Source organism: Phyllosticta capitalensis (genome assembly GCF_038381095.1).
Source record: "Phyllosticta capitalensis strain CBS 128856 chromosome Unknown BKA78scaffold_8, whole genome shotgun sequence".
Classification (NCBI taxonomy): Eukaryota; Fungi; Ascomycota; class Dothideomycetes; order Botryosphaeriales; family Phyllostictaceae; genus Phyllosticta; species Phyllosticta capitalensis.
Window position 1 is genome coordinate 1831943 of NW_027117446.1, and position 22260 is coordinate 1854202.

At 53.1% G+C, this 22260-nt stretch overlaps 11 protein-coding genes across 11 annotated transcripts; 6 read left to right on the top strand and 5 right to left on the bottom strand.

Moving 5' to 3' along the window:
- Positions 1-244: 244 nt before the first annotated feature.
- On the bottom strand, positions 245-2553 carry BKA78DRAFT_321087 (FAD dependent oxidoreductase-domain-containing protein). The gene is made up of 2 exons (XM_066888996.1): positions 1521-2553; positions 245-1473 (listed from the first exon to the last, which is right to left on the bottom strand). The coding sequence occupies exons 1-2, from the start codon at positions 2166-2168 to the stop codon at positions 556-558; spliced, it is 1566 nt and encodes a 521-aa protein (XP_066742230.1). The 5' UTR covers positions 2169-2553; the 3' UTR covers positions 245-555.
- Positions 2554-2707: 154 nt separating this feature from the next.
- Positions 2708-4523, top strand: BKA78DRAFT_381867 (uncharacterized protein; the record flags this gene model as incomplete). The annotated part of the gene is made up of 2 exons (XM_066893023.1): positions 2708-3861; positions 3928-4523. Coding segments are annotated over 2 exons (1564 nt in total), but the record flags the coding sequence as incomplete, so codon positions are not given.
- A 1551-nt stretch (positions 4524-6074) lies between these two features.
- Positions 6075-7135, top strand: BKA78DRAFT_345778 (uncharacterized protein; the record flags this gene model as incomplete). Its single annotated transcript, XM_066890504.1, has 2 exons — positions 6075-6654; positions 6705-7135. The coding sequence occupies 2 exons, from the start codon at positions 6075-6077 to the stop codon at positions 7133-7135; spliced, it is 1011 nt and encodes a 336-aa protein (XP_066742232.1).
- A 1654-nt stretch (positions 7136-8789) lies between these two features.
- BKA78DRAFT_355158 (uncharacterized protein) lies at positions 8790-9417 on the top strand (the record flags this gene model as incomplete). The annotated part of the gene is made up of 3 exons (XM_066891852.1): positions 8790-9102; positions 9153-9296; positions 9344-9417. 3 exons carry the CDS (start codon positions 8790-8792, stop codon positions 9415-9417), a joined length of 531 nt encoding a protein of 176 aa, XP_066742233.1.
- A 24-nt stretch (positions 9418-9441) lies between these two features.
- Positions 9442-10106, bottom strand: BKA78DRAFT_297975 (uncharacterized protein; the record flags this gene model as incomplete). The annotated part of the gene is made up of 2 exons (XM_066886844.1): positions 9442-9931; positions 9985-10106. The coding sequence occupies 2 exons, from the start codon at positions 10104-10106 to the stop codon at positions 9442-9444; spliced, it is 612 nt and encodes a 203-aa protein (XP_066742234.1).
- Positions 10107-10470: 364 nt separating this feature from the next.
- Positions 10471-12909, bottom strand: BKA78DRAFT_181205 (uncharacterized protein). The gene is made up of 2 exons (XM_066883411.1): positions 11862-12909; positions 10471-11808 (listed from the first exon to the last, which is right to left on the bottom strand). Exons 1-2 carry the CDS (start codon positions 12746-12748, stop codon positions 10635-10637), a joined length of 2061 nt encoding a protein of 686 aa, XP_066742235.1. The 5' UTR covers positions 12749-12909; the 3' UTR covers positions 10471-10634.
- Positions 12910-14330: 1421 nt separating this feature from the next.
- BKA78DRAFT_355160 (uncharacterized protein) lies at positions 14331-15196 on the top strand (the record flags this gene model as incomplete). Its single annotated transcript, XM_066891853.1, has 3 exons — positions 14331-14575; positions 14634-14879; positions 14959-15196. 3 exons carry the CDS (start codon positions 14331-14333, stop codon positions 15194-15196), a joined length of 729 nt encoding a protein of 242 aa, XP_066742236.1.
- Positions 15197-15911: 715 nt separating this feature from the next.
- BKA78DRAFT_181199 (uncharacterized protein) lies at positions 15912-16589 on the bottom strand. Its single transcript, XM_066883410.1, has one exon. It carries the CDS (start codon positions 16370-16372, stop codon positions 16004-16006), a length of 369 nt encoding a protein of 122 aa, XP_066742237.1. The 5' UTR covers positions 16373-16589; the 3' UTR covers positions 15912-16003.
- Positions 16590-17435: 846 nt separating this feature from the next.
- Positions 17436-18811, bottom strand: BKA78DRAFT_345782 (2-nitropropane dioxygenase; the record flags this gene model as incomplete). The annotated part of the gene is made up of 3 exons (XM_066890505.1): positions 18604-18811; positions 18286-18547; positions 17436-18243 (listed from the first exon to the last, which is right to left on the bottom strand). Exons 1-3 carry the CDS (start codon positions 18614-18616, stop codon positions 17436-17438), a joined length of 1083 nt encoding a protein of 360 aa, XP_066742238.1. The 5' UTR covers positions 18617-18811.
- A 122-nt stretch (positions 18812-18933) lies between these two features.
- Positions 18934-21017, top strand: BKA78DRAFT_321103 (Dihydropteroate synthase-like protein). The gene is made up of 3 exons (XM_066888997.1): positions 18934-19393; positions 19596-19804; positions 19856-21017. Exons 1-3 carry the CDS (start codon positions 18962-18964, stop codon positions 20886-20888), a joined length of 1674 nt encoding a protein of 557 aa, XP_066742239.1. The 5' UTR covers positions 18934-18961; the 3' UTR covers positions 20889-21017.
- Positions 21018-21353: 336 nt separating this feature from the next.
- Positions 21354-21974, top strand: BKA78DRAFT_297980 (uncharacterized protein; the record flags this gene model as incomplete). The annotated part of the gene is made up of 1 exon (XM_066886845.1): positions 21354-21974. One exon carries the CDS (start codon positions 21354-21356, stop codon positions 21972-21974), a length of 621 nt encoding a protein of 206 aa, XP_066742240.1.
- Positions 21975-22260: the final 286 nt, after the last annotated feature.

Sequence of the window (22260 nt, forward strand, 5' to 3'; positions counted from 1 at the left end):
AGCGCAAGCGCTTAGGTGTGCGAATATGACGGAAGTTTGCGTTTCAGGAACGCAGAATGGCCATGGCCTGGATGTTTGACTAAGTCAGATGACTCGAGAGCGTGGCTGCGGTACTCGGTCTGTGTCGCTTGACTGTGGTATTGACTGGAATTATTGGTAGAGCTGGACGCAAGTGGTGTGAGAAGGTGGACGAATGCGGTAAGAGACAGGGCGAGAGAGCGAGAGGCAGAAGCCCAGGAAAGACCTGAAAGAAGTCTGAATTGTCAATTAATTTCTTGCTCGAAAAAGCCAAACATTTGCTCGTATCTCTGTTGAGATGGGAATGTGAGCCACTTCCTGCTTCTTTCCTGTCTATGACCGTCAAGATGTTACCAGAACGCGCGACGATGAAGACATAGGAAATGTTGATGATCAAGAAACATGAAGAAAGATGAACGGGATTAAGAAATTCGGAGAGGAAACCAAGCTCTGGTCCAAGCCCTCACTAATGCACAGAATTGCCATTGCCGTCCTTTGAACCTTGTCGTGGCTCGTGCTTTCGGGAAACGTCGTTGCTCAAATCTCGTCGGCAATGTCGGCCAGGTTCGCTCTTTGAATGCGCTTGTTGGTGATACGCATCTCTGGTGGAAACCACTCTGCTAATGGACCGGCTGGAATTCCAGGTCGCTCTTCAAGTTGCTCCTCTTCTGAGCCAGACATCATCAAGCCAACCGCAGTACCGCAAAGCCAAGCGTGGACCATGCCGTCCCCGTGGTAGCCCGCAGAGATCCATTCGCCGGCGTCTTGCTGCTTGGTTTTCCGGCTGGTCAAACGCGGATCCAGTTTACCACAATATGGAAGGATGTCTGCTGTGTAGCAGATGGTGCCGGACCACATTTGCTTCAAGCGTCCCTCGGGTGAGTCGGGGCCCCAGTTTAGACCGAATACTGTCGGCAAGATTCCATTCAAATGCGTCGAGGTCATCGGCTCGAGCTTGCTGTCGTCCCAGACTCCAAATTGGTCCAGTCCCGCTTTGGGAGAACGGAAGAAGCCTCCGCCAATCATCAGGTCGCCGGCGCCGGCTCCAGAGGATGGGCGTTGCGTCATGTAGTCGAAACCACTGCCGTAGATGATGCTCCAGGACCGGTTGCCTTGGCAATCTTCGAAGTGCAGTCCTGGTCTCTGTGCGGTCATGTGGGCTCGCAGGCCAGTCATTTTACCCTTCAATCCGGGAATCAGATGACTTGCAAAAGCGTTGTTTGCGTGGACAACATGGCGGCAGCGAAGGTCTCCTCTCGGAGTCTGAACTTTGAAAGGGCGCGTAGTAGACTCATCTACTTCGATGGAATCCACTGGTGTGTTGGTTTCGATGGATATGCTGGAAGGAAACTGTTGTGTAAGGTCTTTCCATATTGAGGTCACGAACCGGTAAGGCCACAGGGCACCGGCTTTGTACGATATCGCTCCATGGACATGGTCGCCAACATGGAAATGCTTGGATAACCGTCAATACTGCAACGGAAATGCCCAAGCTCACTTACCTCCTTGGCTTTTTCTTCCCTCCAGACTTTGAAGGGAATCTCAGGGACAATGTGTCGACAATCCTCGACTTCTTTTTGGGCCTTTTTGAAAGACTCCTCGTCCAAGAAGAGGTCGACAGTTTCCACTTCGCGACACTCCGCTGCATCAATTCTCTCCTGTTGACAAAGCCTGGTCAAAACTTCCAAGTGCTTCGCTTGGAATCTGACCAACTCAGCTGCCCTCTGTACACTGAACCTTTTCCTCAAAAGGGCAAGGCCGTCGTAGGTTGGGGCTTTGATGTGTCCGCCATTACGGCCTGTGGCTCCGCTGCAAATCTGCCGAGCCTCCAAAATCACAATCCGTTTCTTCTCCCCTCTTCGTTCGGCCTCCAGAAGCAGGGTTCGCGCTATAGCGACGCCCGTGATTCCACTCCCGATGATGACAATGTCAGCTTCATTTGGCAGGCGACGCGACTGAATGTTGACCAGCTCAGGATATGGTGGATTTTCAAGCCAATACGGCCGGGTTGGTGACAGAACAGGAAGACCAGGATTCCGGCTGGCGCGCACCAGTATTTCAATGTAGCCCGAATTGAGCCTGACGAACTCCCTGATACCGGTCCAGATGGTCTTCAGGAACTTGTAGACAGGGATCAAGACGAAGTCCATCGCCGGGTTTTTGCCTCTTCGGACGGGGACCGCTGCGTTTACGTCAAGTCGTCGCCAGAAAGAGTCGCCAATGGTGAATGTTGAAGATTTGTACGGGGAGTTTGAAGACAGATTGAATTGCGGGGGAGCGGGACGTCGAAGGCCCGCCACGCACACCGGATCGCTCCGTTGTGTCCCCTGTGTCCCTGCAAGACTGGGTTGTCCGCTTGGAGCTGCCTAAAATAGAAAGCAAAGCGCGTCGTTGGTCGCACCGGCACACGTCGAGCGGAGGACGAAAAATAGCATCTTCGAAATCTACTATGCTCTTTCGCTCGAGAAACACAAAAAGACTGAGTCGCTAAAGAGATGGGGCAAGGCAATTTTGGCCAAGCGTTGACGCGTAAAGTGCTCGGATGTCGTGGTGTTGTGCAGCGCGGGCGGCTAGAAACAATCCGAATACGATCGCGCTGAGAATGCTTAGTAAGATCACGTGTTTTCGCGACTCCCTCATTAACCTTGTCGCGTCTCCCAACGCTCGTCCTCACTTCACATCCGCTTCTCATGCACCCTCTAGGGCTCTACGCCGCCTTCCATCTGCCTCCGCTCTTCAAGATCGCTCGGCAAACTCCACTCGACCTCAGTTCCAGCACCGCGAATGGTCTCGACATTCCAGCTTCTTCAAGCCCCATCATCGCCCAAGTGGTGAAGTTGGGTTGGGGCACTCTAACCACGCGCGCATTCGCTTCTCTGCGTACCCAGCAATCTACCTCAGCTAACAGCAACATGGCTCTATCAACAACCAATCCCAATCCCAATCCCAGCCCAACGGATTACCAAGACTCCCGCCTCTTCGAGCCACTCATAGCCGAAATCAACAGGGTTTTTGGTCGGGACACCGCGAGCCCTGACAATGGACAGTCTCTTTTGGGGGCTAGTGCTTCAAATGCCTCAAGCACAAGACTTTCACATGCCCAAACTCTGGTTCAAGCTCCTGTACTCAACATGCACAGCACAGATCTTGCCAGTACGCGATCCAAGTCTGGTTCCTCGACTTCCGCAAACGCTTCTCCAGACGCAGCTCGCCCTGATCCTGCTGAGGTATTCCACTTCGAAGTGCCAGTTCCTACATTTCGTCCAGGCGTCATAACATTCGATCCCCTGGGAGACATCCGGCTTTTGGTGAAAGAAAGAAAGACGAACGGGGCCTACACTACCAGGGTTTTTCTTGTGTCCTCGAAATCAATGTCAAATGCATGCAAAGCCTGGAATGCAATGCTGAACGGAGGCTTCAAGGAATCCCAATTCGACCATTCTGCGTCCGATAACGAACATGAGATCTGTTTCCACGATGACAATTCAATCAGCCTGAGCATCTTGTTGAACATTGCCCACCTACGTTTCAAGAAAGTGCCTGAATCGCTCGACTTTGATCGTCTTGTCAATCTTACCATTCTCACGGACAAGTATGGAGCAACGCACCTTTTGAAACCGTGGGCCAAAGAGTGGGTGTCAAAACACGAGAGTCGTCTGACGCAACCCGGCTATGAGGAATGGCTTTGGGTCGCATGGGAGCTTGGCCAAATCTCACTGTTCAAGCGCCTTGTCGCTCACCTTGTCTGCACAGTACGGGTTCGGGACAGAAAGTGTCTGGCACCAGGCAAAAGAGGCCTCGACCTGCTCTCCCCATCTTACCAATTTCCTCCTAATATTGTTGGTAAGTAACATCTATGAAACATGTGGCCCATTCTTGAGTCGGGTGCATCAGGCTAATCGACTACAGAGAACATCCTGGCCGTGCGGGCGAAGACCATTACACAAATGCTGGACGCCGTCTACACTGTCTTTCAAAAATACATCGATATCAGCGGCTCCGGCAAATTTCAGTGCGACCCTGTTTGCGATCAACTGACATTCGGCTCCCTAAGTCTCTCTTTGAAGAAGGCTGGACTCCGCCTCGAGAAAATGAGAGAGGCCGAGATCACAACGAGCATTAATGAATTCCATGACCAGATCAAAGCCATTCGCACGCCTTACAGCCAAGAACGATGTTCTGCGTTTGCAGACTGCAAGAATGCGTCGACTTCTGACAAAATCAAAGACTCGGTGTCGAAAATTGTCAACTCGATTCCATCCGCTCTGCTCGACAGCCATAACCGTCATCTCAAAAGGCAGTCAGAAATCATCAACTAGTCAACGTCAGAGGTAAGGCCGGTTGAGATGTCAGGATCATTGATGGATGGGTTTTTGCTCTGGTAAGGAGCGACAGTCAAGGACATGAGGTAGGTGTCACAAGAGCAGGGAATGCACAGGGCCAATTTGCACATGGTCTCAATGATTGCGGAGATCAGAAGAATCAGGAATCTGCTATCCTCGCTCGCTAATGAAAGTCTGATCGATCAAGCAAATGTGCGAGGGCCCGAGACTTAGTAGCAAAAATCGTGGCACACCTACAACCCTATGTATCTTCGCCATTTTAAAGGTCCGGCTCGAATTCTCTATGCGCCTTGTAAGTCTTTTGGTACATAGTCGCTTTCCCATCGTTGCATCTGCAGGGCTTTCATGTTTCCTGTCCGCGCACTTCAACATAGACTTCCATGTGTCCGCGATCGTTCTCTACTGTGTGCCACGACTCTTGCTACAGAGTCTCGGTCAACCATTGGTTCGCGATGTCATCACAGGCATTGCATAGCAGGTGAGTAAAGATATTCGTAATCAAGGCTTCTGTGCGCATAGTGGGACTTTTCTCCCCAAAAGACTGAGCGTCCAGACTGTTTCGTCGTCTTGGAATTGGCATTGCTTTGAGGCCATCCATTGCCACAAGACGACGTCTTGCACCTTGGAAGTCAAGGCTGCTTCCCAATCCTCGCACCAGCGCTTGATGAGAGGAAGTCGGTGGGGAACCTTGGGCGGTTTCAGTGGTTGCGTCCCTTTCGCCGGCAGTAGCCCTCCGGAGTGTTCTGTTCATCTCGCTGGCGATAGCCTCCTCAATTGACGTGTAGGTTTGGGTAGTATCTTGCGTCTGCGTCTGGGTGGTGTACACAACTGGATCCGCGTGTCTTCGATGAGACCCATCTCCTTCATGATGAACAGGCGACCGACACTGAAATTCCCGGGGCATCTCAAGTTGTAGCTCGAGCGGGAGATCGCGGGCATGTCCGACTCAGATTCGGCTTGGTCAGTATGTCCCTCTTCCGTTAGGGCATGTCGACACTCCTCAAATGGTAGTTCACAGGTCGTGTAGGTCAAAGCCTTCAAAGAAATGCGAAATTTTAGGCTGGCTGCTTGCAATGGTCATTCGATGTAACGTGGTATTAGAAGAGTCTTCGGCTCGAGACACTCAAATGGTCTTCAAGCTGGCGAAGGCAAAGAAAATTGTGAGCTGGAGCAACTACAGTCTCCCCCCAGCTCATGATGTGGTGGAGGACAAGGTACAAGTATCTTTTTGTTGAGTTGGTGTTGCAGCGTGGGTGTGCGCGCCTGCGAGGACGCGCCTGCCATTTCCAAGTTCTTTCCACGCATTAAAGGCAGTCGCTTTGGAGGAAGGAGCCTCACACAACAACCGGCACCCTTCCACCTCATCTTCTCATCATCCCACACCTCTCGTCTTCAATCCTTACTGCATCACCTTCGCATCACCGCAAAAACGACCTTCCCGGCTTCGCTCCTTCGAGTAGCTGTGCGCACGACGCGGCTCATGTCTTTCACCTCTGCTTCTGCGCCCACAGTCGCATCTCGTTGATTGCGCCCAGCGATCATTCTCCTACCCTGCACGTCGACCGCATCTGATCGCTGCCATCGTTACTCGCCTTTCTGTCACTGCAGACTGTCCTGCATCTCTGAAGCCTGTGCGCTTGCATCAACGGCTTGAGGCGACACTCGCAACCAAACATTTGCCGCTGAGAACTTGACCCGGGCAACAAGTCAATCATGGGAGACTCGACCGTGAAAGTTTTCGATCCTGATGGCGATGTTCGCCTCCTCATCTACGACAGCGTGGAGCACGACACAGTACGGAAGGATTTCCTCGTCAATTCAAGAGCCTTGTCACTCGCCAGCGATATTTGGAAGGCAATGTTCAGCGGTCGCTTCAGAGAGTCTAGCCGTAGTCGGGACGAGGGCATCGAGTTTCAAGATGATAATCCCGAGGCACTGGCAACTCTCCTCAGCATTGCCCATCTTCGCTTTCATGAGGTACCGCAGGAGTCGGAGATGAAATTTCATCAGCTTGTCGGGATCACCGTCCTGACAGATAAGTATGGAGCGACGCATCTTCTCCGCCCGTGGTTCAAATCCTGGCTGGAGAGCGCCCGTCAATACCTTCACAAGACTGGATACGAAGAATGGCTTTGGATTGCTTGGGAGCTTGGTCTAGTGCAGACTTTCGAGAATCTTTCACGTCATCTGGTGAAATCGACGCGGCTTGACTTTGACTATCGGCTCATGAACAAGGAGGGCGATGTCCTGCATCCGAATTTGAAGGACCTGTATCTTCCTCCAGAAATCATGGGTACGTCACCTCCTCATCTACATCTAGTGTGCCAAGCTGATTACTTACAGAAAGCATCATTGAAGTGCGACAGACAGTACTTCTTTCAATCTGTTCCATATATCACCAAAAGCTCGAAGAATTCGTCGCCGCTGGCCGCAGTGGTAAGACAAGATGCAGGGTGACCGGAGACAATAGAACGTCTATGTGCGATTCGATGGCGTACGGCTCTCTTACCCTTGCCCTCAAGAACGCGGGTCTTCCAACTGAGGAGGGCATCCCTGAGGAGGTGTGCGTCAACGAGGTCGCCGCAAAATTGCGAGACATTGAGGTACAGACTTGGACTCACACGTCGCGCTTCGACAAGGATGCCTGCAGGAACGCCGATATCATGGCACGAATTGACCAGGAACTCGATGAAGTCCTTTCCGACATCCCATCCGCTGTTACCGATATGCATCGTTGCCACTTACAGCGGCAGGCAGAGAAGCTGGGCCTCTGATACGGCAGTTTTCCGTCTCATTACCTCGCACAAGGCTATATCTGTATTGGAGGCGTCAGCTGAACGGAAGTCTCGAGAGAATTCTCGAAATCTTCCTACTCGCCTATCCTCAAACACCAACAGTTATCCGTACGACCGGAACAATGGAAAAGACTCCGAAACGCGTCAAATCTGGGTTGAGATGATGGACGCGTGTTCGTTACGGAGAAGCATGGCTACAATGTTTGCAACTTGCTTCCTCGTCACCATCACAAGTCACACCAGTCGCTGTCCAAAGGGTGGCTACACGCAGAATACTCTGAGAATATTTGCTCACGTACCATAGCATCAGTAAGCGCTCCACTCACACTTCTTGCTCCTTCTGGTTGCTGATACTTTCCGGTCCAGGGCTCGCTTTCAATAATTCTCTGCATCCACTCGTGTCAGGGACCTTGACATGTCAGCAGCTATCTGCTTAGTTAGGAATTTGAATTCGATGATTATACAGCATGCAGCAGAATGCGTACGTGACTTTTTGGGCTTTGGTTTGTAATCCAAGGGTGTGGGGTAAGTTGGATTTGTCTTGGAGTTGAAAGAAAGTTGCTGTCAGCAACTTGCTGTGTACTGAGTAGGCGCGTGAGCCACCTAGATGAGGAGGATTGAGACGAAAGATCTCTACCGTACTGGCCAGAACCTGTAAGAAGTGAATAAGGTGGGCGGCTGAATAACTGACCCTACCTTTTGAATAACTGACCCTACTTTTTGAATGACTGACCCTACCCCCTTTTTTAGCTCAGTCCGCACTACTCACCCACTTGACGCCCACCAACGCGAGCACTGACACATCTGCCAACGCGCCTGCCACACTTCTATCACCTAATGACTGCCAATACACCTTCCAATATAATCACCTCTGACGTCATAGCTATCGCGTTCAGCAGCTGCGCGGCTAGAGTCGCGCAGCCAGAGTCGCGCAGCCAGTCGCGCCGCCAGTTATGTAGCCAGTTGTATAGTCAGCCAATCGTGCAGCCAGAGACGCGCGGTCAGTCAATCGCGCGGTCAGTCAATCGCGCAATCAGTTGGTCGCGCAGTCAGTCGGTCGCGCAGTCGGTCGCGCAGCCAGTCTTGTAGCAAGTGAGGTTACCAGTTGCGTAGCTGGTTATGTAGCTAGTGATAGCCAGTCCTGCAGTTAGTCGTGCGGTCAGTTGCGCGGTTGGTTAGATCAAGAGGTGGAGGTCCTGTCTGAACGCCGGCAGGTCTATCCAGATGGGAGTAGTCACCTATGACGTCTATTGCGCCAATGAGGGCGCAGGATTGCAACTTTGAACGTCGGAAGGTGGGCGCAAGGTGCGCAAGCGCGCGCTGGCTAAGCCAAAACAGGGGGGTAGGGTCAGTAATTCAAAAAGTAGGGTCAGTTATTCAAAAGGTAGGGTCCGTTATTCAGCTGCCATAAGGTGAGGTAGTTGAAGAGCACAGTCAAGTGGAACGTTCGGGACGTTTGTGATGCTTCAACATCGAGCCGCGCAAAAACTGGAAGACCACAGACGCTCGGGCCTCTTGCCTCAACCACGGCACCGCTGCGGGCACCTCTATCGCACAACACAAACCACAATCAGTTTTCGTTTCGACCACCAGCGCACCGAACGCATCATCCTTCGCACTAGCTTCCTTCGACATGACATTGAGCCCCCTCGTGTCGTCTGCGATGTTGCAGTCCTTCAGAAAACCAATCTTGCGTCCCTCCAGCCGCGCTCTCCCTAGCCTATTCCGCCGCGCTCTCCACCGCAAAACGGCGCACTTCGTCACGCGCAATGACCAAGACGGATCCGAAGCCAGCCGTATCATCGAAATCTTCATCGGCGACGCGCATGAGAGCTACGTCTTGATCGACAGGCGAGTTGGCGATGAGTTGAGAGCAGCGGCAAACGCTGCCGGCGCAGAGACGCTGCCCTTGACCTTCCATCACACTTCGCGCCACTTTGATTCCGGTATCCTCAGTGTTTGGCGCGCATTTGAGTCTACAGATCAAGTGACCAAGACGGCGCAGACAAGTTTGAGTATCCCCGCCTGGAACTTCCACAGCCTCTCCCAGTGCCGCGCCATTGCAGTGGCGAAAAGAGCGCGGCGACGCTGTGGGCATCCCCGGTCTCGGACTGCATTGCGCTGAATGGAACGGCCGACAGTAAGCTTTCTTTCAGTCGACGGACATTGCTGACTGACTCTGCGTAGACGGTTTCGCGAAATTAATGAATGACACGGAGAAGAGACTTGGTCCAGTGATTGAGCAACTCAAGGACTGCTAAGATTGTTCATGGAAAAAGAAGTCTCTAGTGCTCTTCGGCTTCCTTCTGGTACTCAGCCGTCTCTACATCCAACTCCTTGTCCATCGGGGCTGATGACTCCTCGTACACATCGCCCAACTCCTCTTCGCCCATATTGTCTTCGGCGACTGCCCTGTGGGCGCTTTCCAACTTTTTGACTATGTCAGATTCGGACATGGCGCTGGACCACGAATGCTCCTTGAGCTGATGTCCGTTGATTTTCAGAAAAATGTCGACCGCGCGAAGGGCCGTCCGCTTGTCGCCATCAGGAAACGCGTGGTTTTTAATTACTTTCACAGACAGAATGCCGGCAAGCCGGAAGACGTCTGAGGAGGCCCCGTACAACTTTGCATTTATCGGGGACGCGACCGCCGATTCCAGCATCTCGGGCTGCGATGGGAGTGCTTTGGCTATGTATCGGAGGTGGATGCGCGCGACTTGTGTCGCGGTCAGGAAACGAAATGTACGCGTCGCGGCCATGTCTACATGTACATTGCTAATCATCAGTATGTGTCACCACAGAATTCATCGAGCTCTGCTTGGACTTACTTTCTGGATTCAATGTCCGAAAACGCTGAAGAAGAGTCTACAAGGCGCTGCGAGGTGAAGTACGCCGACCGCTGCTGTCCTTTGCGACTTCTGCGTACCCATCTCATCGTTCTTTCATACATTATGCGTTGTCTGTCCTCTCCCCCTTCCACTTTCTAAATGTCTGGCAAACCCAGTCATTGATTGGAAATATACAATCATAATTAAACATTATCTCCTTGTCAAAGGTATCCAGTCTCTTTTGCAATTGTGCATCTTAGAGCAGATGCGAATCTATTAGCCGGCACTGGCATTCATCGGCACTCAATCAACAAGTCAATCCCGATCAAACATTTCCTTTTTGTGGAAGCCCTCCAATATCCAAATTTGCAATTTTGAATCTTTCTTAGTTGCACTCGGCAACCAATATTTCAACCCAGCAGCATTGCATCTGTAAGTTAAATTTCTCTTCTAGGGGTTATTGAGTGTTCCCATGCTGACCCGGCAGCTATAGATAGTCGCGAGAAGTGCTCACTGAAAAGCAAGTGTCAGTGTTCAGAGAGGAGATACCAGTCCAAGGCTTTTTGTTATGGAAGAGTGAATTCAAGATGAATTGGAAGGTCTATATGTGGGGTAGGTCCGAGTCTCTTCACAAACTCTTTTTTCCACCCTTATTCGTGCCGTCTTCGCAAAACTCCATGACGTCGGTAACGTGTATCATCCCGCTCTGGAACCCGTAGTCTTGGCAGTTCTGGCAATTCAAGACGCGGCTTGTGAAGTGAACAGTCTGAATCGTAGTCGTAGTCTTCCGGTTGTTCAGGCTCTGCAGGAGCTCCATTTTCAAACATGAGCTGCTCAATCTCACTGAAGCCCCACCGTTGGGCCCATCCTATCCCACTTGTGCCGATCGCATTTACTTCTTTTGTATTGGCTCCCATCGACAAAAGCAAACGCACGACCTCCGTACGTCCACGGGCGCACGCAACATGGAGAGGTGTCGAAGAAAACCTCCCTCCTGGCACTTCCATGTTTTTGTCGCCCTCCCAGCTTATGATTAGTTTCAAGATGCGGACATAACCATGGCTCGCCGCATCATAGAACGGTGAGATTGGGGATTGTGGTATGTTACTTCCGGGGTTGGCGTTGACTTGAGCCCATGTTCCCCAGTTTCCACCGCGCGGGAGATGCGCGGACTCGATCAAGCTCTTCAACCCGTCCACCACCATCCCGCCATAAGAGCTGGATTCCCATGCTGTGAACTCCAAGTACTGTGGGAGAGCGACTGAGACGTACCGCAAAAGAGGCGAAACCTCAAATCGCGCGTCCAAGTCACGTTTCCGACAGTACCCAGAGCTCAGACGTGGCAAGTTGAGATATCGGAGCATCAACGAGCACAAGAGCCCAAGGTCTTCAACTTGATCGATGAAGAAGTAGCTGTACTCTGAACTGTCCCCAAGTCGTGAGGAAAAGAGAAACTGTTTCACGGAATCATGCTCCAGTTTTGCGGTTTTCGTGGTTGCATTGTAGTCGACGAGACCACGACAGTTCCTCAGAATGTCCTCCGCTGTTTCGCGAAACAGTCGTCCCGACGGGTCGGCAAACTGAGACGACTCACCGAGGCCCATTGCCTCTGCAAGTTCGTCGATGTAAAGCGGTCGGATCGAAAAAGCCAGCCAGAGCAGTGCCATGCGCGCAGGTCCAGAGTCATCTGTCGGAAATTGCCCGAGAATGTCCATGTAAAAACTCCCAAGATCAAGTGCCATCGAACTCAAGGCGGATTCGATTGCTGCCGGCGACCGACAACGTTGGAAAATCGCGTTGATTTGACACTCAGCCCAACGAAAGCTTGCGATAATTAGTGTCGGCATCAAAAGTGGATGGTCCATCCTTTCACTTACGACCCTTTTGCTTTAGTAACGATGTTGATGTATATCTGCTGCTTCACGCTGGAAGAAACTCTCTTGAGTCGTCGCTCCCTGGCGATGACCGTGCTGATGTAGTCCGCAATGTCCAGGTCTACCATCGAGGCCTGTAGATCCACTCGATCAACAAAATTGGAGCCGTGATCAACACCTGCGTCTTCGAGAAGGGCGATGAGGTCAAGTGCTTGGGTACTCGAAACCAAAATTCGAACATTCCAAGCGAACGAGAGCGTTTTGATCACCTTGACAAGGCTATCGTGGTGCTCGCTTTCGTTGAGTGCGTCCAGGAAGAAGACGACCTTTCCGCATCCTGCCAAAATGTTTTGGAGAGTCTTCGTCAACTCGTCAATGGAAGGTTGTCTGACGACATTTGGATCTTGCTTGTCTTGACAGCGTTCGCGAAGCCCCCGTAGGTGATCCCAGGCGACTGGGAGTCCTCGAACGCATAGCTGTTCAATGAAGGACTTCACCATGTTCTCAGCGCTCTGGGACTCGGATATTGAAGAAGAGCAGTAAAAATAGGCGAGTCCCTCATCCGTTTTCAGGCCAATCTCCTCCAAGAGATATCTGATGGAAAGCGACAGAAGCGTCGTTTTTCCCATGCCCGAAGCTCCTCGCATCCACATGATTGTTTTTTGGTCGTTGACATTCATGGATTTGGCCCAGGGGCCAAATCTTTCGTCCAGAAACCATCTTCCAGACATTTCCGACTTTCCCTTGAGGCATTCTTGACACGTCGTCGTCGAATCGAGACGTGTCAGCCAGTCCTTGAGGTCCTGTCTTTCTTTGGCCTCGCTTTCTGCTTTCTGTTTGTCTTGTTGCTGAGTTACGAAGCTCTGAAGCTCCTTTCCCACATCCTTCATGTACTCAAGAACCTTCGAAGCAATCGTTCTAGGGACTTGTATGTCAGTCGGCTCCGAACTTGTAATCGGTGGTATCACCCTGGTCGGCACGATTAAAATACACCTACTTTTGGTCAGAAACGACTGCCAATTGGAGAACCGGCAATGTCCCTTCGAACATCTTCAACGCCTCGGCCGTTTCATCATCGATGACTTTTCCAAAGATGAATTTGCCGGCCACGATCTTGTGTGGCAAGTTTTCAAGTCTTTTCTTGAGCCGCTGAGTTGCTAATTTGCAGGACTCAAGAGGTCCATCAGCAAGGCCAAGCGCGGAAAGGCGCAAATGATCTTCGCTATCTTTGTCGAGCTCCGCTTGAACTTTGATGCTTTCAATAACGCCTCTGTATTGAGGCAATTTGGCGACCAAGACACCCAGCTCTTTGCGCAGCGATTTGTCCCGATGGATGTGCTTGTTGGCAAGTGCGTAGACCTTGCTCAACCCATCGCAGATGCCAATACAACTGGCAATTACACTGAGCGGGTCCATCTGGTTGAATTCCCTTCGAGGGCTTGAGAAATGTTGAGGATGGACTACTTGATCGGTCCCAGCTGTCCCGATGGAGTGAGAGGCTTACCCAACTGTTTAAAGACGGTTCTTCCTTGCGCTGGCCAGCCTTGTACCCACTTGGTGTTCCAACAACAGTGTCACAGTGATCAATTGAACAAGGCTCACAGTGGATGACGAAAAGAACTACCGCTCATGGGCGGCTACGATAAAAGTTAGCAAGATAGGGAGCACTCAAGCTCCTCAGAGCCAGGAGATGGAGAGAATCCACCCAGAAGAAGGAAAGGTACAAGGAGCAATCGTATGCTTACATACTGCATGACTTGCCATGAAGCTCTGGCTGGTCGGAATTCTCTTTGGTAGCCCACTGTGAGCTGAAGTGGGCATTGGGCCCCCAACTCCAGCCTCGCGCACATCTTATCCACAGGCATACCCCAAAGCCTCTCCTCCCGCCTCCACAGTGGCACAGCATCTCAGGCCATGCAGGCGTCAGCTGCGGGGTTATGCCATAAGCCAGTCATCAGCAAGCCGCAGCCAGAGACGTCCAGCGCTGTCTTGGCGACGCAACGAGCAATCTCCGCTTCGGGACTAGACAGGCAGAGGTGACAACAGCGTCCGGCCTAGCAGCGCAGCAGCGCAGTGGCTACCCAGGCCAAGCAGAAAAAACGTGTCGAAACCTAGCGGTCATGACGCAGACGGACGCCGTCGACGAGCTTGATGCATGCGCAGCACGAGGCTCTGTGTTTCCTGAGACGGCTTGAGCGAGCGCCCGGACGGGCCTGTCGCTGCGCTGACCTGATATGAAGTCGTTGTGCGAGTGCGGGTGGAGGGGGATTGGATTGGACTGGGTTGCGCTGGATCTCATGTCACTCTTCAGCATCGCTCCTGCTTAAAGTAGCTTCTGGGTCTTACTTCGTCATAATTCTTGCCTCATTTCGTCCGCGTCTTGCCCAGTCAGTCAGACGAGAGACTCCAGCGTCTTCCAGCGTTCGCTTGACTGGTCTCCTATTCACTCGTTTACAACTGACCTTCTCCGCGATGCTCGCGTTTCCTGCTCCGTCGCTCCTCATAGCGACCCTGGCTTTGGCAGCCTCAGCGGCTGGTCAAGCGATGAACGGCACGCTCGATTCCAACAACACCACCGTGGCCAATGCGACGACAAACGCAAACACAACTTGGACGACACAGCCGCAGCCTGTAACTACAAGTGACTACTGCGGTCCCCAGTACGGCAACATGTCCTGCGTCATTGACGGAATCTTGCCATGTTGCAGCAGCAAGGGGTAAGTCTTGCTCCATCCTCTCTTCTCGACTTTGCGCCCCGTTGACCATTGCCATCAGATTCTGCGGCGGCGACAAGCGCTATTGCGGCGACGGCTGCCAGTCGGCCTTCGGCAACTGCGCCATCCCCAACAGCACGACGCTGGGGAACCCGGCGTGCAGCTGGAGCGACCAGGGGACCAGTCCGCGCTGCGACGGGCAGTGCGGCAGCGACAACAACAACGCGCGATGCGACGCGAGCTTTGGGCCCGATGCGCTGGCCGAGTTTGGCGTGTTCAACTACGGGCCCTGTTGTAGCAGCTCTGGGTATGATTGCTTCCTGTTCTCTCTTTTTTGCGAACTCTTGGTTGGAAATATGGAGAGACGTCTTGCTGATCACAAGCAGGTTCTGCGGAAACACTTCAGACCATTGCGAGATCCAGAAAGGCTGCCAGAGTGGATGTACCGGTGGAGACCCCAGCAGCACTTCGTCTGCTGCTGCGACGGTGACAGTAACGGCATCTGCGTCTGCGACCAATGCTTCGGCGACGCAGACGGGTGTTGCAAATGTGGTAGCCGTGCCGTATTCTAATGCAGGTGTTGTCTTGGTCTTCGGGGCATTGTTTGCGGGTCTTGGGCTCTGAGTGCGGTCTGAGTTCCGTGCGGCTGTAGGGGTCGTGAAGTAATGGGTCGTCGTGATGCCGTTGTCGCTAAGTCTTCAGAGGAATCAGTAGGGAGAGAAAGAGACGCCGATAAAGTTAAATGTCTAATATTACAACAAGACTCATCTCAGTGCTGGAAGTCGTTCCCCGCGCCCACTGTCTTCGCGTCTCTGTCCCTACCCAACGGAGAAGAGCCCTCCATCTCATGCACTGTGCTCTCTCCCGCACCGCTCAGCTCCGCCGGCGACTCCTTGACACCCAGCTCATGCCGCGACTCGGTGGGAGCCAGCTCGTGAATGAGTGTTGTACGACCTTCCAGCTCCGCAGACTCGCCCTGCTTTTTCTTTCTCCATGGTAGCATCAGTCGGGATCTGGTAGTCTCTGAATCACCGCCGCGACCAAGTCGTTTCCTGCGCCTTAGGTAGAGCAGCGCAGCAAGAATCAGCACACTGATGCCTGCCACGCCGCCAATCGCCGCACCTGCAATAGTGCCAGCCCCAACACCTTCGCTGTCATTCTGTGGTGAAGATGTTGCAGAAGCAGTCGTGGAGGTTGTGGAGATGCTTGTGGAGGCTTGGATGTCGAGTACGGCTGTAGATGCCGTACCATTGATGGTGCGAAAGGCATCCCAGTCTCCCGGCAAGTTGAACAAGGAGTCGTCGAAGCAGCAGGTCGCATTTGAGTCGTTATTGCCGTTGTCGCAGCACACTTGGGAAGTCCCGGGGCACTTCACGACGCCGGAGCCGTAATCTGCACTCTGCCCTGAAGACGGAGGCGCGTCAGTCTGAGCTACTGTCCTAGTCGTTCAAGAGAGGGCAACTTACCCACGCAAAAGTTTGGACATGCATCCGACGTCCAAGTCTTATCCGTGCAAGTGCCGCGATTGTAGCGATAGTGCACCGGATCGATGCTGTCGCAGATTTTGTTGTCCAAGCATTTTACGTTTTGTGTACAGCAAAACGACTCGGTGGTGTTGAGGTAACAGGCGTAGTCATTTGTCGCAATGTCGCCATTTGGGTAGTAGCATCTCGGGACGGACCCGTTCTGGTTCTGCGCGACACCAACGGCAGCATTGGCTGCAACGATTGTGAGGAATTTTGACAGAATTCCAAGTGCCGGCAAGGGCTTCAGACGCGAAAACGTGGGCGGCGCGTCCATCTCAAGACGGGTGAGAAAAGTGGCGAGGCTTGCTGGCTCTCGGTCTACTTTGGCTCGAGAGCCGTGGAGATCCGTTCTGTTGGCTGCTGGATCTCATCCTGCTGCTATACGAGGTGGGTTGTCGCACGACAGGCTTGTGTTTTTGGGGGCCGCTGGTTCCATGGCATCGTACGGACACAACTATAGCGTGGCTCTGTGGTACAATCAACCGACGGCATTTGTGGGGTTGAGAGACTGGTGCATTTTGCGCTGTTCGTCAGCCATGACAAAACACTGACTGGTGAAGACGCTCTTCGAATAGAAAAACAGATGTGTTTAGGCCGTGTCGAAGACCGCAAATGCGCATCAAGAGAGAATTGCCAAGGCCATGTACTAGACAAGAGCAAGTGTGAAAGTAATGAATAGGGGCACACATTTTCTTTTCGGGTAATTTTCACGCAATGACAGCACTTGCCTGATTTGTATCTGCTTGTGCAAGATGCTGAGACCGATCTGACAATGCGCAGGCTTCCCCGCCCTCATTACGGACGAGACAGCAGCAGAGCATCAAGGAGGAAGCCAAGAATGCCAACGCGTTTGCGACCCGCGGAAGTTCCATGGAGCTTACTATTTGGATAAGGACGCGCCTCAATTGGATTCTCTTGCGAACCAATCGAATCGCGCCTAGAGCAGTTGGTTAGCAAAGTTCTGGCCTGGCAGTCATGACAAGTTTGTAGTCGCCCGGGCGAATAGAAGGAGGGCTTGCATAGTTCCTGCTCAGAGCGTCGTCACCTAGTCATTCAAGCACGCGCGCACTTTTCCTTTGATGGGCAAGTACTTTGTGCCGAGTATTCATGGGAGACAGATTTCCTGGGGTATTCGTGAAGGACCACCAAATGAAGCTTCATGAGAGGTGGAAACCCCCTTGTCATACAATCCCCATGTCATACAATTGGAAACCTGAGAGATTCAAAGACTGACCAAAGACTGATCCAAAGAAATGCTGACATTGCAAGCGCTAGAATCGACAGGAAATGGCAGAAATGGTAGTAGATGGCAGTAGATCCTCCTCCAAATGAGAGATTTAGAGCTTCGACTTGGGAATAATGGCAGTGCTCCCCTTGCTCAGTTGCTCCACGGCCTCGCCGACCATTTCGTCAATAATGACCTTGGCGCTCTTCCTTTCGTTGACAACCGCAGCAGCCTTGCCCATCAGGAATGGACGTGCATTGTCCATGGTATCGTCGTCAAGCTCGTCGCCCAGCTTCTCGAGGTCGTGCTCAACGGGAATGACACCCTTTGAAGTCAACTCTTTGATTTCGGCCTGGCGGTTGGTCTCCCAGTTCGTGATGTACGGGTTGCTCCTGACGCGCAACGGGCGGCCAGTGAAGATGATGGTGCGCACGTTGTCGTCAAAGCCGGCGGTGCGTACAGCCTCTTGGTGCGCTTTGGGAGCGCCAGCCTCCTCCGAAAGGACAAAGCGCGTGCCGACCCAAACAGCGGAAGCGCCGAGCATCAAAGCAGCAGCCAGCGACTGTCCGTTGAAGATTCCACCAGCAGCAATGACCTGTACCGGCGCGCCTGTCAAAGGCGATTTCTTGCCCTCGCAGAGCTTCGCGACTGTGGGGATGAGAATTGTGGTGGGAACATCGCCCGTGTGACCGCCGCCCTCGCCGCCCTGCGCGCAGATGAGATCCACACCGAGTTCGAGACACTTCTTGACGTGCTTGGGGTGACCGATCATGTTCATGTACAAGATTCCGGCTTTGTGGAGACGCTCGACGACGTGCTTGGGAGGGACACCGATGGCGCAGACAAAGAGCTTTGCGCCTTCCTCGATAATGATGGAGATGAGCTCGTCGAGCTTGCCCTTGGTGTAGTCATAGCTGCGACTGTAAGTACACCGGTGGAAGAGAGAGCTACAAGTAGCTTACTTGGTCTTGCGCGCGCTACCTCCGACCTGCGGGAGCAGCAAGTCCACACCGAAAGGCGCATTCTTGTCTTTCAAGAATCCCTTGAGCTCCGCAATCTGCTCCCGCAGCATGTCCGGCGTGTATCCTACTCCACCAATCACGCCGAGTCCGCCTGCGTTCGTGACAGCTGCGGCCAGCTTGGGGCCGGCAGCCACGTTCATGCCCGCGAGGAGCACAGGGTGGTTGATCTTGAGCAGATCGGTGGCGGTGGTACGGAGCTGCTCTAAACATTTCGTTAGCCATACCGAAGGACACTCAAACAAGGAGCCGTGAACGTACGAGGTGAGGCCATGGTGAACGATTGATATGGAACAAATTGGACTGTGAGATAAGGGCAGTCTGCTCAGATTTATGGTGGAAAAGACCGAGGGGCAAAAGAGAGGTGTATTAGAAGGGGTCCTCGGCTTGGATGGTGGAGGTCAGCCATAATGGCCAACGAGCCTCGGCAGTCAACAGAGGGGACGACACGACCGTCCGGGTATGGTCCAAAAGCGGGCGGTAAGGTGACACGATCGGCTGCCCAAACATGTTGAAATGCCGCTGACTCAGCAAAATCCGTCGGAGTTTTTGGGCCGACCGTCCGGCGCCCGTACACCACCTACACCTCCGCCACCATTTCGCGCCAATCATTGTGCAAATGTCTGCCAGACAATGCCTCAGATTCACTCATCGTCCTTTGCATAGAGCCTTCTCACTTTCGGCTCGCCAGACCCCGAGACTCCATGGACTCCACGCCGGAAGAAATTTGGATCTGTCTTCACGACCAAGATCTCCAAAGGTCACGTTACGGAATCTGTCATGCGCCAGCAGACTCCGCAGCGACGTTGTTGAAAATGGAGAGTTTGATTTTGCAGAAGAGCCAGCCAGCTCGTCTCGGCCGGGCCAGACGCTGAAGAAGGCCTTCATCGCTCTCGGTAGCAATATGGGAGATCGCATTGCCATGATTGAAAAAGCATGCCGGGCTATGGAAAGAGCCGGCGACATCAGGATTCTCCGCACGAGCAGTCTTTGGGAGACGGCACCCATGTATGTCGAAGACCAGGACAGTTTTGTCAATGGGGCTTGTGAGGTTAGTCTCAAACAGTGCAAGCCTTGCTCCCTGCTTCGACCTCATTCTCTGAGCCCTTACCTACCAGAGACAGCGGGGATTCTGCAGTCAGATCATTCCCACCTCTGTATTTGAGAATTGATCCCAAATCGGGTGCCCCATACGTTTTTCCGCTTAACACAGACAGTGCATCTATCTCCTTTTCATACTGACAATGTCATAGATTGAGACGACCTTGGAACCGATCCCGCTTCTCGACAGACTTCAAGAAATTGAAAAGGAGCTCGACCGGAAAAAGACCATTGACAAAGGACCTCGTACCATTGATCTAGACATCCTTCTTTACGAAGACCAGCGCATTGATGAGCCCCGGCTTACGATTCCCCATCCGCTCATGCTTGAGCGAGAATTTGTCCTGCGACCTTTATGCCAGTATGGAGTCTGCGTTCTGATGATTCGTCGCGGGCTGACAATGTCTTGCAGGATGATCCCAAACCATATTTACCCATTGCCCGATGATGGAGCAAACACGTTGTCTGAGCATCTTGAAATGCTACCAGCGTCGTCAGAAGCCATTTCGACAATGACTCCACTCTCGCCCACTCTGCCCCCGATAATGGCACTCCGCAAGGATCGCAAGACTCTTGGAATGGCCATCATCAACTTGACCCTCGATTCATTTTCAGACGGCGGAACCTTTAGCAAGGCGAGGCCTGACGGGAGACCTCCCAAAGCCCCCAAGAAGCGGGACCAGTTCGTCCTCAATGAGAAGGCAGTAGTGGAACTTGCTCAGAGTCTCATGGCCGCCGGCTGCTCAATACTCGACCTTGGCGGCCAATCCACGCGGCCCAACGCACCGGACATTGACCCTGAGGCCGAGTGGAAACGCGTCAAGTCTGCCGTTGAGCTTATCCGCTTGTTACCCAGCTCCGGAGGGATTGCCATCAGCATTGACACGTACCGCGCAAGTGTTGCCGAGCGCGCCATTCAAGCGGGCGCCCACATTGTCAACGACGTGAGCGCTGGAACAATGGACCCACTCATGCTGTCCACAGTCGCGAAGCTTGGCTGCACATATTGCCTGATGCACATGCGCGGAACGCCGCAAACGATGGGTGATATGACAGACTACCCAGATGGCATCGTCGCGGGAGTGGCGGAGGAGCTGAAAGAGCGGATCCGCTCCGCCGAAGCGGCAGGCATCAAGCGCTGGCGCATCATCCTCGACCCGGGCTTCGGCTTCGCAAAGACGGTCGAGCAGAACGTCGAGCTGCTCCGCAGATTTGGAGAGCTGAGAGCGTGGCCAGGCCTGGAGGGATTCGCATGGCTCGTCGGCGCGAGTCGCAAGAGCTTCGTTGGAAAGATTGCTCGCGTGAGCAAGGCGGACAGGCGCGATGGGCCGACGATTATCACGACGGCGGCCGCCATTCAGCAAGGAGCTGACATTATCAGGCTCCATCACCAGCCTTCAATAATGGCTCCTATTAGAGCGGCAGATGCAATATGGCGCTATTGAACGCCTAGAGTTCGATGGCCGTGTAAGTTCAAGAACGCGGGAGAAAAAATGACTGTATAGAAAGAGGAAATATATTCACTTTCCACCTTGCGACCTCGTTTGTCCAAGTCCATGAGCCGCCTGCTCGTGGCCTGGACGCAACTAGTGAACAGCAATTTCAGATTTTCAAGCAAGCTTGTCTCCGGCCACCGACCAGCAACCTAGCCTGGTGCACTTCGCAGCCATGATAGTGTCACCATCAAGTACAAGTCATGGTACACATGCTCGAATGCTCCCCGTGGCTTTCCTTGGGCAACAAGGCGTTTGAATGCTCCCTCCACACATGCGTCTCGACTTAGTGACAAAGTCGTGCAGCACAAGGCGAGTATCCATTTCTTCAGGTCCCAGGTTTACCGTTTCCACCACCCACTATGTCATGCCATTTGCAAGTCACCAAAACCAGCGCAACACAGCGGAGCCACAACAATGCAGCAAGAAGAGCGCAGACTCCCCGCCAGACCGCCAAGCCGCGCCACCAAGCGAGTGTTCACCAATGCGGAGACCAAGAGCAACGGAACATGTTCCCTCTTCGCAAGTGCGGGCGGGCGTCCAGCTAGTCGACGCCACAAGGAGCCAGGATTTTGCAAAGGTGTTTGTCATTTCGCTCAGGGTCCGGAGCTTGGCACTGTACTATGGCAAGACTCGCGGCTCTCAGCAACGGTTGCTCGCCGTCTTTTCGCGTTGAGGTGTCTTGGTGCTGCTGATGACTGCTCCGAGTTTTTACGTGCACGAAGGCCTCTAATGATCAGTGGTTGCGCATTGCAATTATGGACGCTGTCGACACCTCTAGCGCCCTTCACGTACCATGACTTGCTACCACGTCTCGTTCTACAAAGTCTTCAAAAGGACACCCAAATCCCAGAAGACGCTAGCGAATCGCGGGCCACGAGCGCACTCCCTCGCGGCCAACGGCATCGCCACAGATTGCAAAACGAAGCGCTCGCCACGCCTCGGCGCCCTCTCGTGCACGAGTGGTTGGCTGGAGGGCGAAGAAGAGGAATGGCTCAACTTTCACAACAATATCCAGACGGCCCAGCCCACCAATGATCAACGGCCAATAATGATTGACGGCAAGCACATACCTAGTACGTCGAGTCAGGGATTCACGCCGGGAGTAGGTGCTCGTCCTCGATGGATAGACAGAAAAGGAATTACCCCTGAGCAGATGTGCCAATGGTCTGGCCCGCCCGCCCTTTCTTCTATCGGATCATCTTTTTCCAGAAGCGGCGCGCGCGCGGAGGGCGTGCGCAATGCGGCTGTCTGTCAAAGAGTCGCGGTGTCAGAGCAACCGCTGCAGCACAAACCCACCCAAACTGCATCGAGTCGAACGGCA